General features: G+C 31.1%; 1 protein-coding gene across 1 annotated transcript in view; it reads right to left on the reverse strand.

The window, feature by feature from the left end:
• Window positions 1-20011, reverse strand: part of LOC134695860 (fibrillin-2-like) — a 63579-nt gene that overhangs the window by 22734 nt on the left and 20834 nt on the right. The window contains exons 7-8 of the mRNA XM_063557311.1: window positions 10500-10625; window positions 3928-4053 (exon numbers count right to left, since the gene is read on the reverse strand). Of these exons, the coding sequence (XP_063413381.1) occupies window positions 3928-4053; window positions 10500-10625 (252 nt within the window). The remainder of the gene's footprint in view (window positions 1-3927; window positions 4054-10499; window positions 10626-20011) is intronic.

A 20011-nucleotide genomic window follows, 5' to 3' on the forward strand; every position in this document is an offset into this window, starting at 1 on the left:
TTTTTAAATTAAAAAGTTTATCTCTACCTTTCATAATTTTCAAGGTAGTGAAAAAATATCAGTAAAAATCGTCATTTTAAGTAATTACTAATATAAGCAGTTGTTGAACAATATCACAAATGCTGACTTATTCATAGATCTTATCTCGCTGATAAGGTTTACTCAATTTCTTCTAGTCAATAACAGGTTTCAAGATATACAAAAACTGGTAAAAGTTGTTATTTAAGAACCAAAACTACAACATGAAGTCGTTTGAGGATTTCGGTCTTGCATAATAATTAGTGAATGTTGTCCTTACTGAATCTTTTGTCAATTAAGGTTTTTCTCTATCTAGTATAATCTTCAGGAAAATTCGCAAAACTTTAAAAAGGAAAACATAGGTACACGTCATCAGACAATGGTTATTATTCCTTAAAGAAGTTGATCTCGGTTTGTTGACCTTACTGATTATTTTTACGATGTCAATTGTCTCTCTATCTATTACAATTATAAAGCAATTTCAAAAGGTACACGGAGGATGAGTGTGGCCAATTTCGGTTTCAATTGGCCCAGTAGCTGCTGAAATACGCGATTTTAAGTAAACGCTATAGGACGAGAAAAGATGGACAACGGACCACGACGGATGGTTTCGATAACGAACGACGGGCGTTTATCATATTGACCTTTGGATAATAAGGCGAGCTTACAAAAGTCCGCAAAACACTTACCAGAAATATAATACTAGGAAACACTAACCTAAACCCTAGAACTAAATATGTTGGAAGGGAAAGCAGTTATTGTTTCATATGTGTCAACTGTTTGATTTTTGATAAATCGCATTCAAAGAATAGAAGACAAGATGGTTATGACGACCAGTATGACATATTCGTTGTTATCTGGTATATATATAGCCTGTAGCGGTCAACACAATCGTGATGGCGTCTAAAAAATGTATGAAGAGATGAATTCAACTTCATCACTTGAATCACACGGTTTGATGAAGCCTTTGTTACAAGTAACCATATAAGGAGAAAATCACAATAAAGCACACATGGTTGTAGCATATGTCATCAACTAGGATATGAAAACTGTACACATGGGAACTTGAAACTATCCTTTTGTCATATTTTTTTTCAACTAAACCAACCCTCAGTTACAAAATATAAGAATTACTTGACTATATTTGTGGTATTCGTTTTTCTTAATTTGTATGAATCATATGAACTAAGAAACAGGTCGACAAGAAAAGGAACTAAATTGGTTCCCATTGGATTACCGATTGGGTTTTTTTAATACACGTTCTCAAAACGGAAAAAACAATATGTCGTCAATAAAAAGAATCATACATCTTGGCGACGTCAAATTCAGGGAGCGTTCTATTAGAATCTAGTTTTTTTTACATAGTGTTATTGTGTCCATAATCTATAATACTGATATCCATTCGGATATAATTTCTATGGCTATCTTTAAAATATATTCATTCGTTTGCAAGAAGTTATAACTTCGGAAATGTTTGTATGGAATCTAAGAAAAATAAGGATAACTTTCAATTTCATTTTTTTAATATTTCTACGGATACCTGTATTTATGAGTATTCTATAATACCTGCGACATTGTCTCTATAATTTGCTATAAGTATGTGAACAATTGCTTATTGTATTCTGTGAATGATTGTAATTGTTTATTGATATCTGAGCCATAGTGTATCTATAAATGTTTCAACATGATGCTTATTATTATTGAATGGTTGTCTTTTTAAAATATAGTCTATGAATAACAAGGCTAATATGTCTATATTGGTGAATATGTGACCAAGGAAAAAGCAGCTTCAGTTATTAATTTGGACTTTAATATAAAATTCTCAATTTTAATAGTTTATATTTTAATTCTGTGTGTTTTCTCATTCATTATATTTTATATTTTTGTTTCTTTACATTTCATATCCAGGACTTAAAAACAACATTATTTGATACACGATTTATTTTTTAGTTTGGACATTGAGTGACATGTTTAAGTCTGTTAGCTAATTAGTTACATTTTACCTTTTTCATAATTCTATTTTTTTAAATATCATAATCAGATTAGTTAAAAGTCATATGAAACGAGTGAGTGGTGAAAAATAACGTTTGTCCAATTCTCGAACCATTGCATGTATACATCATAAACTTAGTCCTGTGTGCACGATTTTATCAATATTTTCGCAAATATATCATATAATCGTCATTTTTTTCTCTCTGTTTGTTATGATTCAACAAATATGGCTGCTCACAAAATGCCGTGTTTTGAAGCCGAGTTTTACCGATTGTCACCTTATAGAAAACAAATCACAAAAAGCATGGGTATTGAGCACGTGTTTAACATGTATAATAAGATATTTGCTTATTTCAATGACAAACCATGCGTATTGTGGTCACCGGATTTTTACGAGGAGGGTTACGCTCGGGTCACTATGCATACGGAAAAATATGTCGGTGAATTGCCTCCTGGAAGCAAGCAATAAAAATAAGTAAACTTCTTCTAAATGTGGACAAATTAAAGAATTTTCCTCAGAAAACAATATATGTACATAAGTTGTATAATGAAAACTATCCATTCAGTTATAAAAAGCATATGCATATTTTTTTTTAATTTGAGGTTTCTTATGACTTTAATTATCTTTATTCTTCAAGTTCTTTAAAAATAGTTTAATCTTTGACAGTGAACAATATTACCCAAATTAGTTGTTATTTGTTATGTCTATACTTGTCATTTTAATTGTGTATAAATACTTGCTTATAATTTTGATAAGCAATATTTGGACACAGGACTTTACACTGAACACCGTCCATCTGTAATAAAAGCATTAGTGTTCCATGCTGAATTATTGGTTTATTCATCGCAAGTTCCAGAGTCTCAAAAGTTAGATTTCACCAGTATTCAGAGTCCTCATTGCTATTCAGAGTAACCGTTCGTTGTGTGATCAGGTGCATCACACAGTTTCAGTAACAAGAGGCCATTCAGTCAGACTCTTGTTGCACAACCCCACAATTCACAAAGTTTTTCTCATTCTCAAAGGCTACGCGGGAAATTATTGTAATGATGAACTAATTAATCTATAATTTTCTATTTCAAACTAAGCAATTGTGTATGTTTTATGTTTTTATAAGTACCTGATTAACCGTCTATATGAATGGATGTCTTTCATTTTCAATTGGACTAGTGTGGGTACCTAAGCTGTTATGACAACCGTGTTTTATGAATATCTAAACAATAAATTCTTTCACTTTCTATCATATTCAAATAATGCATAAACAATGATGTCAATTATGTACTTTAAATAACTGAACACTTTTGTCAAACATTATGCCTATCAACTTATATGAATACCTGAGCACTAATGTTTATAAACTTCCATGCATACTTTTTAATTTACCTACTACTTGTTTGGAAACTTGAGCAATAATGTCCATCAATTTCTATGAACACCTGAGCCATTATGTCTTTTAACTCTTACTACTTTTATGGAATCCTGTGTAAGTATTTTCATCAATTTCTAAGAATACCTGAGCAATTGTGTTTATCAACTCTATAAATACTTTAACAGTCCTGTCTAACTACTTTTACGGAAACTTGAGCAGTTATGTCTTTTAATTTCTAGGAATACATGATAAATTATGTCTATCAACTTAAAGATCATGTCTTACTACTTTTATGGAAACATGGGCAATTATGTTCATCAATTTCTATAAATACCTGAGCAATTGATCATGTCTAACTACTTTGATGGAAACATGGGCAATTATGTTCATCAATTTCTAAAAATAACTGAGCAATTGATCATGTCTAACTACTTTTATTAAAACATGGGCAATAGTGTTCATCAATTTCTATAAATACCTGAGCAATTGATCATGTCTAACTACTTTTATTAAAACATGGGCAATTATGTTCATCAATTTCTATAAATACCTGAGCAATTGTGTCGATCAGGGGACACAAGGTATCCTTTCTGTTTACATCTGCATTTGTATGAGGATCTGGTGTTAATACAAACGTCTTCACAGCCTCCATTATCTACTTCACACTCATTCAAATCTATAAAAAAAATATTTATATGATAACGTGCTGAAAAAGGAGCAAAAACGTTCTTGCAATTAATACCTCCCAATAAAATTCATAACGGAATTAGGGAATGTGTCCGACCAAAGTATAAAACAAAACCGAAGGCCACCAATAGGTGTTCAACAGAGCAAAACCAATCCGCACTCCAAGACTGAAAACTATGACAATGAAGTTGAACAGCACAAAAGCCATAAAGTTAGAAAAGTTAAGCCGAATACGACAAGGCAATCGTGTCTCGTGTTTCGAATAATTTAACATTTTTTGACAGTCAATTTACAAAAAATAAACATATCAGTGACATTTCATTTTAACATAAAGTGCTGACTTCTAATGGGCTGGTGATAACCTCGAGGACAACCCATCCACAAGCAGTGAAATCTATCAAGTGGTCATAAAAACTCGACAAAGATAAAAGTATAATAATTTGATTTTAAATTACTTTGAACTACAAAATATCAATGTGTTGTTTGTAATATTTTTCATTTTTGTTGGTGTGATTTGTACGTGCTACTTTTTGTATTGTTTTGTACATATGACGTAGTTTTGTACTTTTAACATCCCATCATACATTTTATTGTTCTATTATAATGTATGTATGTTATTGTTCTATTATTATATTGAAAATACTTTGAACGATAAATCATTTTATTTCTTTTCCTGTGTGACGTTACATTCAGTTGCATCATACACGCAACTCTTTACTCGAGTTGATGTGAAACTCGCCATGCGGTGTATTAGGGTTGATATTTAGATACATATATAAGTAGCAATGCATGTAGTGTAAAATTTTATATTTCCTTTTTTATGCCTATTTGTTATATATATTTGTATGTTTTTGTACTGATTGAAATTGTGACACGGGGATGATGGCTATATCCCTGTTTTTACAATTTACCTATTATGTCTGTTTTGTTCACGCATTGTTATGAATATGATGAAATTTGATGCGACTGTCATACAAGTGAGAGGTTTAGCGCTATTAAACCAGGTTCAATCCACCATTTTCTACATGTGAGAAAGCCTGTACCAAGTCAGGAATATGACAGTTGTTGTCCATTCGTTTGGTGTGTTTTATCCTTTGATGTTGCCATTTGATTAGACACTTTCCGTTTTGAATTTTACTCGGAGTTCAGTATTTTTTGTTATTTTACTTTTAGATAAGCTTAGACGCGCATTTCTTCTTTATGAGTTCCTTATTTTTAACGATATAAAGAAGCTACAAAATTATTAACGCGTACAGATGTATACATGATGAGAGAAAAAACATTAATTCATATTTATCGGTAGACCATTTGATATGTCATTGATATATAAAAGTATTTTGTTTATGAAATATATATTAAAATACATAGTCATAAAGCGTTTATTAACTATATAAGTTCAGTAAGGAAAATCCAACTATTCTAACCCATATATACTTATTTGGTAGTGTGCAGTGTTCCTTGAAACGTAATCGTCCCTTGGAATTTCCAGTTTTTAATCTTATTTTACAACATCTGGTATATGAGATGTACAGAGGTTATTTAAATAAGATATATTAACTGTGCATAAAAGTGTTTGCAAGAACATGCGTAGCTTATCTTAAATTAGTCACAAAAGGTCGAAAAGTAACGGAAATTGAAGGATGTATTTCTTTCACTAAGAATTTAAATATGGGTTGCATTTTTCTAAACATAGATTTTTTAATCAAATTTACCACAAAGCACACATACTCTTTAAAGAGAATTCACCATTGTTAAAATTGCTGACTGCGTGTGCGTGGTCAAGGTCGTTAAACACTCCCTTAAAAGTAGCACTACAATTCAAAATAATTGTCAGCGCATTTATGCATGTCAGTAGAAAAGAAACTATTTAAACCATCAATCTAACTACAACTGTATAACGAAACAGATCATTTAAATTGATAGTTATTAACGCAAATGTATTTGACAAAAAAAATCCAAAAAAGTAGCCCGGAAGATAGATATTGAAATCATTCAACTTATTGACATATATCTTGTTTAACATAAGTTATTATACTAAGTAAGTGGAGGAAATTGAATGTTCGCTAATCGCTGAAACACACAAAGTGCTTGAATCATATTTATGAACCATGTTACTGTGTTGCACGTGTACATTCATAAAGGGTTTTAATTTTTTTTTAAATGCTTTGTATACCTTATTCAGTCAAAATCGCGAAATTATTCACGCGCCAAAATTACCTGCTATACGCTATCATGTCGGCACCACTGCGTGCGACTATCAGTCACTACAGCCCTTGTGGTCTAATTGATATATTCTACAAAGTGTTGCTGCAGTGGTATAGAATCTTTTTAAGAGAAAAATCGATAAGACCTTTTTTCAGTAACATTTATGTATATCATTTTTTTAAGATACAAATTAATATTGTAACATTCAAAATGGTCAAAATTTGAGTATCAAACGACATATTGGAGACTAGAAAAAAATCAAAGAACTTAAAACTAAAAACAATTTCCTTGTAGTTATCTTTATGATTGAAGTAGGAAAGCTATTTTCAACTAGGAAGGAGTTGCTTTCTATATGAATTCCCGTGCTCTTTTATCGGTTTAGCAGAGTATGTAACCCTGTGGTCAGTATTTCCTTCCACTCATGAATAGAAATTATTTATACATTGGACCTTGTTTTAACAAACACGATTCTAGTACTGAAAATGCTTTAAAATCAATTTATCAACAATTTTATACCCCCAAAAATAGATATAATCGATAGATACGACCAAGTTCATTGTATCTGATTGTTTTTTTCATGAACAAAGATTGATGTACGTAGAACATCAGGATGTACTTCATCTTTCAGGGCACCAGAGTTGATCCACGAATCCTGTTTAAGGAAGGAACACATATCTTTTGTATTAAAAACCACTCTGACTTCAACTGTGAGAAAATCTCGGAAACAGCGTGACATCATCAAACTTTATATTTGTTTTATGTGTTTTATTGATCGCTTTATGAACTTATCATTTCAAGCATTCGTAAAGGACCAACTGTGCCTTTTATTATCAATACCGATATTATTAAAGGTTACAGGAGAGAAATTATTTGTTAACATTTTACCGGCATAGGGACATGAACAGCTTCTGATTTAATGATACACGTTTAAAATTACTATTAATCGAAAGCTTATCCAATAAGGTTTAAAAATGCAGAAAATCATTAAGCGAAAAAAAATAGGCGATCTTTTTCAACTGCATTTTAAGTCCAATTTTGCCGCATGACCCTTTATTTTTGTTGTTGTAATGCAACACTGGCATTTCTAGTAACAGGTTTCCCCTAGTTTGTGTAGTCTTTAAGAGAAAAAAATACTGAACACCACTAGTACCCTATGGAAATGCATTACGAATAATTGCGCTCTTGTAACCTTAAACAGGCTTTATAAGGTCATGTGTTTCTGTGAATAGTTAATGACGTCGTTACACTACATCCATTACATGTTGGATGTGTTTTGATTTATATTTTTGTCTTAGATTCATATTTTTTTATTAGTTTTCATTGGCTTTGATCTAACGGTTAGTACATGCAAGTACTGTCAGATATGTACTTGGTGTCTTTTGTTGTTGATGGGATGTATAAATACCTTGCAACGTCCGGTCTGTGATTTTTTTATAAGTCTTTTTGCTTTGTATCAATCTGATAAATTAAACCCTTTTCAAAAGGTTTGTATAATTTGTTCTTATGTTGGACAGTTAAGTCCCAATCCCAGGTTTGGAGATAGTTATAGTCGTTTATTGTTGGTCTTCTTTAAATATATTTTTGTTTATTGTTGGTCTTCTTTATATATATTTTTGTTTATTGTTGGTCTTCTTTATATATATTTTTGTTTATTGTTGGTCTTCTTTATATATATTTTTGTTTATTGTTGGTCTTCTTTATATTTGTTTTTGTTTATTGTTGGTCTTTTTTATATTTGTTTTTTGTTTATTGTTGGTCTTTTTTATATTTGTTTTTTGTTTATTGTTTTTTTATAGTTTGTTTTGTGTTGAACCATTGTCCAAGGGCGGGTTGGTACCTTCAAACTTGTTTAACCTGCAATACTCTGTATGTGCCTGTACCAAGTGAACGGTCTGTTACTCAGTGGTTTTCGTTTGTTGTTTTATGCCATATTTGTTTTGTATATAAATTAGGCCGATAGTTAAGTTGTTTAAAGCATTTTGTGCGGATGGATTTTGTGTATTATTGAAGTTGTTAACTCCAAGGTCATTTGGTGTATGTGGAAGAGTTGCCTCTTGGTAATTATAACCAATTTGTTTTATTTTCATATCCAATATGGTGCTCAAAAAGGTATATGATTTAAATATGTAATATACATTTTAGAGTATCCCCTTTTACAACAGTTTATAGTTTGGCTTATGTTTGTATCGGTTCTATCTCATAGAACTACAAATAAACAATACACTGACCAGAGAATGGTTGTGTTATATCTTTACTTTAACCTGCAGCTTAAGATCAATGATTTAGTCAAGTAAGAGCTTAATTTTCCTAGTAAAAGATGATTTTTTTTGTAGTCATAGCTAGTTTTTTTTTATGTTTTATGTAACATTGTACATATAGCTTATCCATGTAATAATTGGCACTTTGAATCATGTTTCTGTAAGAATCTGTCTTGGAATATGTATACAAATTACAAAGAATTTATTGTATTCGGGTGGTATTAGTATAGTAAAAGACGTCTCTTCGAATGTTTTACAGAAGGAATCAGTGTTCAGTTTACTATTACATATCCGTGTGTTACAGATCACCAAAGATGTATTGAAAGCAACAGATTAGATTACCTAGGTTGAATTTGGAGAAATCTTTCGAAATTTCGGTCCGTTAATGGTCTTCAACTTTGGATTATATTTGACTTTCTTTTTTTTCATATCAGCGCTGATAAGTCTTTTGTAGACGAAAAGCGCGTTTGGCGGTTTTTTTTACTCCCGGTATCTTTGACGAGTTAATCCTTTTCAACCTGCGATGACAACGGCGAAAACAGGTAAAATTATCGCTCGAATCGTATGTCATGCGTCATCCCTCTCGTCCGTCCGAAATACCATGGGGTAGAAAACTTTATTGTGTTAGCTTCCAGAAAAGGGAATGATTTTATATTTGGTCAGCAGCTTATATTGTGTTGAAACGTTTACGTTATTTTTAAATATGCCGAACAGTAACTTCCTGTAAGCCGATAGTTTAAGATTTCACACAATTGTACACAGTGACCTGGTATTAGCATTATATTTAACAAGATATCGTTTATTTGTCATGGATATGTAGATCAACGAAGTGCAGCAGGAAATACATATCATTTAAGGGCACCAGAGTTGATCCACGAATATAAGTTAAGGAAGGGAAACATCTCCAGTTGTAAAATAAAACCCACTCTGACTTCAAAATGAATCAACATCAAACGAGTCATAAGACAGGTAGATGTCTCTTACAGTTAGTATTTGTTCAAGGAATCGTGTTTCTTGTAAGCATCTGTTTTGGAATATGGATACTACATATAACGAAGTTATTGTATTAGGGGTATTAATGTAGTTAAATACAACCCTTTGAATGTTTTACAGACGGCATCTTTGTTTGGTTTACCATAACGGTTTCGTGTACTACAAATGACTAACACTTTAATGCCAGAATAGACGACATCAGCTTTATTTAAAAAACTGTTTTTTGGCGAATATCGGTATCGGTTCTGTCTCTTTGAACTTTAAATGCAATTTATCTTTATTTTGACTTCAAACAGACGTTCTACTCTTTCCTTACTGTTTCTAAATTAAAATTTATTATATATGTATTAGTACCATAATAGCCTTCTTTGTATGTGTTGTTTAAACGTCATGGTACCCAAATTGAACATGTTTTGAAAGTTTTATCATCTGCTTTTGTTCAGATATTTTTTGGTTTGTTTTGAAGATGCATCATTTTTTTACTTAAGATTTCAATCAATTAAATTTTGAATCGATATAGAACCTTGGAAAATCTCTGGCATCTTTCAATAATGATATGTTCGCTTACTCATATAAACAGTTGGCTGTATGACTAGAGCCAACATTTAACACTGATATAAGTGTAAACATGAAAATATTAGAAAATATGTTTTGTGTAAGCGTTTTGATGTCTTGTACGAGAATAATACATATACAATGTAACTAGACAAGTGTCAAGCCTTCAAATTTTAGTAGAATGATCAATTGTGATGCTTTCCGCTTTTGCATGATTTACAAAGTTTAGATAGCAAGTCATTTCCTTTAAAAGTAAGCTAGTTTGTCATATATTCTGATAAGATAAACTTGACTAAAGTTCTATTTATAAACTGTGTCATCAAATTAAAAGAATTTGTGGATGTATACACATCTTATAAATAAAGGTACGATTGTCCTTGGGAATTTGGAAATTCCAAATGGTCTTTCCGTGTTAGTTGTTTACCTTTACACGGTCTGTTTTCACCTGGCAGGTATCCGGGTATACCTGTACAGTTACATAGATATGATCCTTCTGTATTTATACATTGTCCTGGACAGTTGTGTATGCCAGCTTTACATTCATCATCATCTATAAAAATATCAACAAAAAGAATAATTAAAATGTATAACACAATTAATGTTAATAAGTACTGATGCATTGTGACGTTTAAAAAATCGTGACTGCAATACTTCTTTTCTTAATCTACTTAGTGATAAAAATAAGGAAATTTTCGGATATAAAACATTTACAGGAACTAAATTGTAATAAAACAGTTTGATTTAAATTAGGTGAAGGTTGTTCCCTTAATTTAAATCATATCAAATTCAAGGTGATCCAACTATTTTAATGTTAAAACTGTTGTCCAAAATGTGTTTGTGTTCAGCTCTCAACTTCCTCCATCTCTTGATATCTATTTATTTCTTTTTGTCCTTTTACTATAGTTATAAGATAAAGCGAATACCTCAAATAGAAAATAATTTAAAAAAAACACCAAGAAAACAATTTTCATCAAAAACGTTTATGATAATAAAGAGGAACAAATACAAAAATCCAAATGCAATAAACAACGCAAAAAGGCAAAATAAAACAACAAAGGAAAATTCAGAAATCCCAAAATGCTCATTTACATATTATGTTCATCGGTTGATGTAAATGAAGAATCAGGGCAACTCAACATCTCTTTTTTGACTTTAAACACTGATTTTACCATTCTATCTGTTATGGACAAACTTAAATTATTGATAAAAACAGTTTCCAACTACCATATCAAATAAAACTCATCATAGAAACAAGGGTTTAATTTTAATACGTCACACGCGCGTTTTGTCTTCAAACGACTCATCGGTGACTTAGAAACAATGAATGAAAAAAACAAAAAGTCAAATAAAGTACTAAGTGTGAGAGTAAATAAGGATCCAAAATTATGAATGATTTTGTCAAATACAGATAAGTTCATCTTAAGGTATATATACAAAAAGTACTTAGAATTTCGGAAAATTTTAGTTATTCTATAACTATGACCCATATCAATGATAATTCATGCCAACACAGAAGTGTTGACTACTGGGCTGGCAATACCCTAATGTTTAATATTTTTGGAGGAAAGAGCTTCGTTAGCCTATGGAAGCAGTCTGGTATTTGTATTGTAAAATGTATACCTATATATTCAGTGAGTTCTTTATCAAACAAATATATACAATATAGTCGATAATCTAATATAAACTAAATATACTCAGCAGTTGTATCAAAAACACAAGCAAATACACACAAATAAGAAAACTGACCATTTCAAGTTTAAAAAGATGAATTAATAAAATAAAAAATCAATTTAATATATATCACAAGGGACAAACGGAAATGATAAGATTTCCCAACTAAACATCGACATGCAAGATATACAAAGGGCGAGATTTGTATGGACGTTGAACTGGTATAGTACCACAACATTTTGAGTCTTGACAAAGTCAGGCTATCTATATCATGTGTTGTTAGTTGTTGTTTGTTTCTGTTTGTGTGTCTTTGTTCGTAGATGTATTTTTTGTGTAAATTATGTGTTGTCTCAGCTTGTCTATTGTACTGTCTCTTACTGTATCGTTTGTTATTCTGATTGATTGATTGATTAACTGCGTGTCGAATGCTTTACGACACAGTAGTTGTGATTCTATTTCCCTTTTGTGTACAATTATGTGTACAATTATGGAATGGAAATTAACGAACACAGCAAAGGTAAACATTATTCCAGATACAACTCAAATATAATTAAATGAAACTTAAAACTACGGCATATTTGTAAAAAATAGATGTTGTATGCTTGCATATAAATAAACTCATCATAAATACTAGGACTAAGGTTTGTATATACGCCAGACGCGCGTTTCGTTTACAAAAGACTCATCAGTGACGCTCGAATCCAAAAGAGTTAAAAATGGAAAATAAAGTTCGAAGTTGAAGAGCATTGAGAACCAAAATTCCTAAAAGTTTTGCCAAATACAGCTAAGTTAATTTATGCCTGAGGTAGAAAAGCCTTAGTGTTTAAAAAAAATCAAAAATTTGTAAACAGTAAATTTATAGATATAACCATATCAATGACTACTGGGCTTGTGATACACTCGGTGTACCATTCTGCAATATGTAACATTTGCCATAGTTGTTAAAGGTACCAGAATTATAATTTAACACGCCAGACGCCTGTTCCGTTTACATAAGACTCATCATTGACTCACAGATCAAAATAGTTATTCAGCCAAACCAGTAAAAAGTTGAAGAACATAGAGGATCAAAAATTTCAAAAAAATGTGCCGAATACGGCTAAGATAATCTATACCTGGGATAAGAAAATCATAAGTGTTTCGAAAAATTCATACTTTTGTTAACGGGAAATTTATAAAATGACCACACAATTAATATTCATGTCAACACCGAAGTGCTGATAACTGGGCATGTGATACCCAGTTATTATTTACATCATAACCCAAATGTGTTCCTCTTATTGATTTCTTTTAAATATCTTAAGAAGAGTAACTCTAAAAGGGTGTGTCATTATTTTTTTACCACGATGTAAAAAAAATCAGAATTTGTTTATGTGAATTCTATTGTTACTATATCAACAAAATTATACTTGTTTACTATCTGCGAATGATTATGGTGTACATGTATATTATTATTTGGTTAAAAAATATTGTGCCACTATTACGGGTCGTATTCATAAAGCGTACTTCAAAAATCTTTGTAATTGGTTATAGAATTGAATGCTGTCTTTTGAAAATGTATATAAAATGGAAGCAAGTGACCATTATAGCTTGTATGAAGAACAAATGCGCTTCTTGCGAAATATGAGATCGATCTTCATTTTTTTTTCATTTCGTACACGTTTTCATAATACATTATTCAATTCTTATATGACAATATTATTGAAATAATAAAAATGATAATTAGTTATTCACTGTTAAAATCTTAAAGTAAAACTTTAAACACAATACTTCGGCAGACAAAAATTATCTTGTTAAATGAACACTTTAAACAACGGGATATCAAATATGAAACATCCACGTGAAAAAAGCTTTAGCTCGTAAAATACTTATTAAATTGCAATCATTGATGTATATGTATATATCATAGGATAGAAATTAATTGCTATATATCTATTATTATTATTCATTTTTCAAGGATATAGTGAAAATAACTTAAGAAGTACACGAACAATGCCAAAAAAGTGATGATAGATTAGGTATGCAAAGCTAATAATTCTTTAGTCCTCAGATATTTTCATACAAAATGTAAGCATAATTATGATGAATTATAATATGACGTCCTAATTACGCTTTGTAAACAAAGCCGTGTTCTAATGAGCATAAAAAATATGTTTGACACATGCGCACGAACTTACTGTGTATATTAACGTTATTTTCATTGTTGTCCTTTAAAATGTATACATTTAAGCTAGCATAAACTTTTATTATATATTTATATAAAACAACATATATTTACCCTTCTCGTAGTTTTTAAACTTATCAAATATGAAATGTAATGCACAGACTTCTCGGGGAGGAAACGCCTCGACTTATAAAAATACTGTATTTGTCCTTTTAGAATCGAAATAATTCCTTTATGTCATGCTCTATGCTCATTTTAACATGGGTATGCATTATATTTTACCACATTTTACACCTCGCTAACGCTCAGTGTAAAATATCGACAAATATAATGCCTACCCATGTTAAAATGAGCATAGAGGATGACATGAAGGAATTATTTCTTAAATTAAATGATTCATCTTTCAGTCAATAAGAAATATAAGAGTCCAGCAGATAAAGTGTGGGTAGTTTTTTCATTATTATTACAGTCATCTATCAAATAACATACTAATTCAGTTTTAGTTTAACTATCATTTTCCATATTATGAATAATATCTGCAATTCTTCCTCAATATCTAAAACTGTAGTCACGTTCACAAGTTTGTATTTGACCTATGCACTTTTTACAATCAATTAGAGACTATGCTAAAACTTTTGACCGCAAACCATCGTATCTTATTGGCATGTAACTTTACCAAGACAAGGTATTTCTTGAACAAAGACCTGGATTAATTGTGTGGTATATCATCAGTGTATATCCATACATTCAGCATACGGTTGTCAAAACAACGACCTCTTTTGGTATATTCTAGTACCCTTAGTCATCTACAGTTTCAAGAGTCTGTATTTATACAGTGCTTGAGTCTCAATATAAATAAAAGATTTAGGGTATTAATGAGACAGCAAACTAACAACAAAAATCATAAAAACACTATGAGTGCACCATACAATACAGTCTGAAACAGTCAACAGGTGTCTATACAAAATAAAACGGTCTAATTCTACCCAGTTTAAAAGAAATGACGAATATAATTAAGAAATAATTCATGGGGGCTTGAATATATCGTTATTTTACCACGGGTTGGCCCTTTATGACAAATATTTTACCCTGAGCGATAGCGAGGGGTAAAATATCGGCATAAAGGGACAACCCGTGGTAAAATCTAGATATGTTCAAGCCCCCATGAATTATTTCGATTCTAATAGGACAAATACGGCATTTTTTTTGGATCGAAGCGCTCTAGGTGGAGGCCATTTTTTGCCGTTCCCGTAAATTAACGCACTTTTAGATTGGCGTAAAAGAACAGAGCAAACAGAATAAGTGACATGCTCAAACTATTCACAAAACTTATTTATATACATTTGGATGAATTTTAATGATAACTTATATATTTGTTCTATGCATATAAAAAAAAAATGGGTTTATACCACATTTTAGCATCGTTTGTTAACGTTTCCTTGTTGTGATGATTTTCGGTATCAAAAGCGTGTATTTTCCCGTAAAATGCTTAAATTATAACGTCATCATTCTATGACGTCGGGTACTTCATTCATAAAAAACATATGACGTGGGAGTACAATCGGAACAGCCAATGCAATATATTTATATTTTACCACGGGTGTGTACTCAAAGCGTTTGAAGGACGTCATGTTAGAATCAAATGTCTACCATTCAAGGTGGTATCCAACACTTTCACTAAAACTAATTTGGCTCGTTTAATTTTCATAAAATTTTGACAGAGTATTTAATACTTTGAGCCTTTGACAAAAATATAAAAATTTCTAAAAATTTGAACCAACCATTTTATTGGAAAAATTACGCTGGTTATAAAGCAGTTTGACAAACACTAATTTTGATCATTCTGAAGCTTAATATTCATTTAACAACACAACGTTAATAAAACGTTTAGCTTATTTACAGAGTTATCTCACTGTAGTGTTAGGTACCACCTTAAATAAATGTTCTGGTTATAATTTTAGGTTATAAATTTAAACTCCACTTTCCGCAATAAAGATGAATAACTAAGAACTTGTTGACTATGTAGAATGCATGTATCCCATTGAACTTGAGATAAATGAGACAACAGGTTCAATTTAATTTGTCTCATATCTTAACTTCCATCTAGAATATTGATAATGAGGGTCGATTGAAAATCAACCTTCTCAAAAAAAGAGATGATCAGTCTGCAAATTATGAATTTTTCATTTATGTGTATCAACATTCCAGCAGCGCCTGCATACGCAGTATATATCTCCCAGTTGAAACGATATTCTAAGGATTGTATTTCCTAGCTATCATGATTCCCGTTATACAGTATGCCACTTATAAGGAAGCTAAGGAGTTCAAAGTGGTGGATTTGAAACCATCCAATCGTAAATTTTATGGACACCATCACGAATTGGTTGACCTTTATGGAATATTGATTTCACAGATGACAACGGATATATGTTCCTATTGTCTTATCTACAATCCAATCCCCCTTTCAACGATTGTGACTTAACCAATTAGACTGTTCACGGTTTTGTATTTACATTAGCAAAATGTATAGTATGCTTTGAATACCCTTCCGTAGCACCTGCAATCACCCAAATTTTAGGTTGGATACGTGTTGCTCATTCTTAAGATTTCTATGTTGTGTTTTGTGTACTGATCTTTGTCTGATGGTCTTTTTCTTTTAAACCTTAGTTTGTGGTGCTGCCTGTCTATTTTAGACTAGTGAGTTTGAATTTCACTTTGATATATTTCGCCTCTCTTTTGTTAGATTAAAGGTGAAACATGCGTAGGATGTATAAATACTAGTAAACCAAACTTTTCTTATAGTATTAATCAGGTCTGAATACTTTCGTGGTAGTTTTAAATTCCATTATTGTCATTTAAAACTCACACTCTGTTTTATGTGTCTTGCTGGTGACACTATTTACAAAGGGAATTGATAATACATAATTATTTTATCGGTTATATATACTGGATCTATGTATCATATACTGATAAACAAAGGCTTATAGTAGGCGAAACAACCTAAGCATGACGAATTCCCAAGAAAGCAACATACTAAAAAAGTCTGCGTTCTGTTATATGAATTTCTAAATTACGTAATCCTTATTAACGCATCTACCTTTATTTTGTCTGTTAAAAGATAAAAAAAAAAAAAAAAATAATATGACAAACATAAACCTAAAATCTTCATAATCTGTTTGAAAGTGCCACGCGTATTTCATTATTTACATTATTCCTAACAATTATGCATCTTGAGGTCAAACTGGCTTGCATTTGTTTTTTTCTGTAACACAATCTCAGATGAAGAGCGCAGTTTTATTATGTCTGTTAAAATATATGTTGTCAAGTGGTTGTCGCCCTTTTCCGGTTGAAGGTAATCTGTTTAATTTGATTAACAGATGAAAATACATTTTTTGATTCAAATGTCATGTTAATACTAACATAAGTATACGATTCTTCTTTTCTTAATAAAGATCAGTACCTGTTAATATGCTTAGCTTCTTTTCAGTAGTGATCATAGCTATCACAATTCCATACTGTATCGCCAATTTTAATTTTGTTTATAAAAACAATCAAAACATTTAACTTAAACATTGCATAGAAATCTGTTTTTTTTCAAAATGTAATAAAGAGGGGAAAAAGATACCAGAGGACATTCTATTACTCATAAATATAAAATAAATTGACGACGTCGTGGCTAGAAAAGAAAAAGACAAACAAACAAACAATAGTACACAAGACACAATATAGAAAACGAAAGACTAAGCAACACGAAACCAACCAAAACCTGGGGTGATCACGGATGCTACAGAAGAGCAAGCAGATCCAGCTCCACATGTGGCACCTGCAGTGTTTCTCAATCTAATACAAACCCGGTAAATAGTCTAATTCGGTAGGTCACATTCGTGGAAAGGGATTGGGATTTAGGAACATAATACCGATATCATCTGTGAAACGGGTATTCCATAACGGTCAACCAACTCCGTAAAATTTACAAAGGGATGATTTTTAACGTCACCATTTATAAACATTGGTTTGATAGCTTCCTTGTGAGCAGCAACCCTCTATTGACAGGTAATATATGAAATAATCAAATATTTTTATTAACATTGAACAGTTATCCTATGCTAGTCATCGTGTTTAACACACGGCTTTCTATTTTCTGTAAATACATATTTGGTTCGTATATATAATTATAACTTTGATACGTATGTATGTATGTGTAGAATGTTACTTCTTGCTATATCTAGTATACATTCCTTCCATTCAGTGATACATGAGTAATCCGAGAACCTTATCTTTAGGTGATGCATGATTCAAATCTTTTATCACTTTCAGAATGGTGAAAATATATTTCCTTAATCACGGTTACATGCACAAGTAAATATCAACATATTTTTTCTCAAGTTACTGATTGAAGTTGCTAGATCTTATTTGAAATGTGCCGTAAGCTCAGGCAGTTTGGTACTTTGTTTTTTTATAATATCGGATAGATCATAGCATAAGTGCATTCCATTAGGTCACTATACAAATTGCACTTTCTAAAATATTTTGGACAATACGTATCAACCACCAGGGGCGATTTCAGGATTTTAGAAATGCAGTTTAATTCCACAAAACTGGTAATGTACTGCCGAGCGAATCGAGTCAGAGAGAATACAACTAGACCATAGAGCAGACAAAAGCCGGCGTCAACCAATGGGTCTTCAATGCAGCGAGAGTTCTTAAGGGCATACGATACAGTTTTGATTCTGTATTTACAAGTTCATGAAAATTTGCATATAGGCTATTTTTTACCTGATTAAATCAAATATGTAATAAAAAATATACCTTCATGTGCTACTTTTTGAGTAAAATGAGGTCGAAATTTTGTACATTTGCTCGAAATTCAGATTTGTGGCCGTAATATCTTTTTTGAAAGAAAGATGTAACTTTTTTGTTATAAAAGATAAAAACAAATTGTTTTTTGTTAAATAATCGGTAGTGTCTGTATTTTATAAATATCTTTAAAAAATATGCAATTTTTTATTCAGAAATAACTCATATTTATCAAATGTTCATGAATTGAGGAAAAAACGTAATTTTTTACTGCATGTTTATCACTATTAAAAAAAATCCTCTATTTACAGTTTTATAATTTTTGGGTCACATAATCTCCCTGCAAAATGAAACCAAATGCCGTTTCGAAAAATAGGGGTCCATGAACTCGTTTTTAAATTAAATCAGTTTGAATGATAAAAATCAGTTGAAAATTGCATCTTTTCCCGATATGTCACAGTTTGACGTAGCGAAAATAACAAATTACGTTAGCAACGTCATTACCTTCCCTACGTCAAATGTTATTTTCGCGACGTCAAACTGTGACATATCGGGAAAAGATGCATTTTTCGACTGATTTTTATCATTCAAACTGATTTAATTTGAAAACGAGGTCATGGACCCCTATTTTTCAAAACAGCAATTTGTTTCATTTTGCCGGGAGATTATGTGACCCAAATTTTATAAAACTGTAAATAGAGGATTTTTTAAAATTTTGATAAACATGCAGCAAAAAATGACGTATTTTCCTCAATTCATGAACATTTGATAAATACGAGTTATTTCTGAATTAAAAATGCACAACATTTTTTTTTAATATACTTATAAAATACAGAAATTACCGATTATTTAACAAAAAACAATTTGTGTTTGTCTTTTATAACAAAAAAGTTATGTCTTTCTTTCGAAAAAGAAATTACGGCCACAAATCTGAATTTTGAGCAAATATACAAAATTTCGACCTCATTTTACTCAAAAAGTAGCACATGAAGGTATATTTTTTATTACATATTTGATTTAATCAGGTAAAAAATAGCCTATATGCAAATTTTCACGAACTTGTAAATACATGATCAAAACTGTATCGTATGCCCTTAAGCTAGCCCCTAAACAAATATGAACACTAGTGGTAATGGACGTCATACTAAATTCCGAATTATACACAAGAAACTAAAATTAGAATCTTCATTCATTCAAATATTGTTCAATGCCGTAGTTCCAAAGTCTTATATCACAACTCTGGCATAATAATTAGGATAATATTTATGATTCTTTTATAAGAATATCCACTGGAAAAGACCACT

Source organism: Mytilus trossulus, chromosome 14 (genome assembly GCF_036588685.1).
Source record: "Mytilus trossulus isolate FHL-02 chromosome 14, PNRI_Mtr1.1.1.hap1, whole genome shotgun sequence".
NCBI lineage: Eukaryota > Metazoa > Mollusca > Bivalvia > Mytilida > Mytilidae > Mytilus > Mytilus trossulus.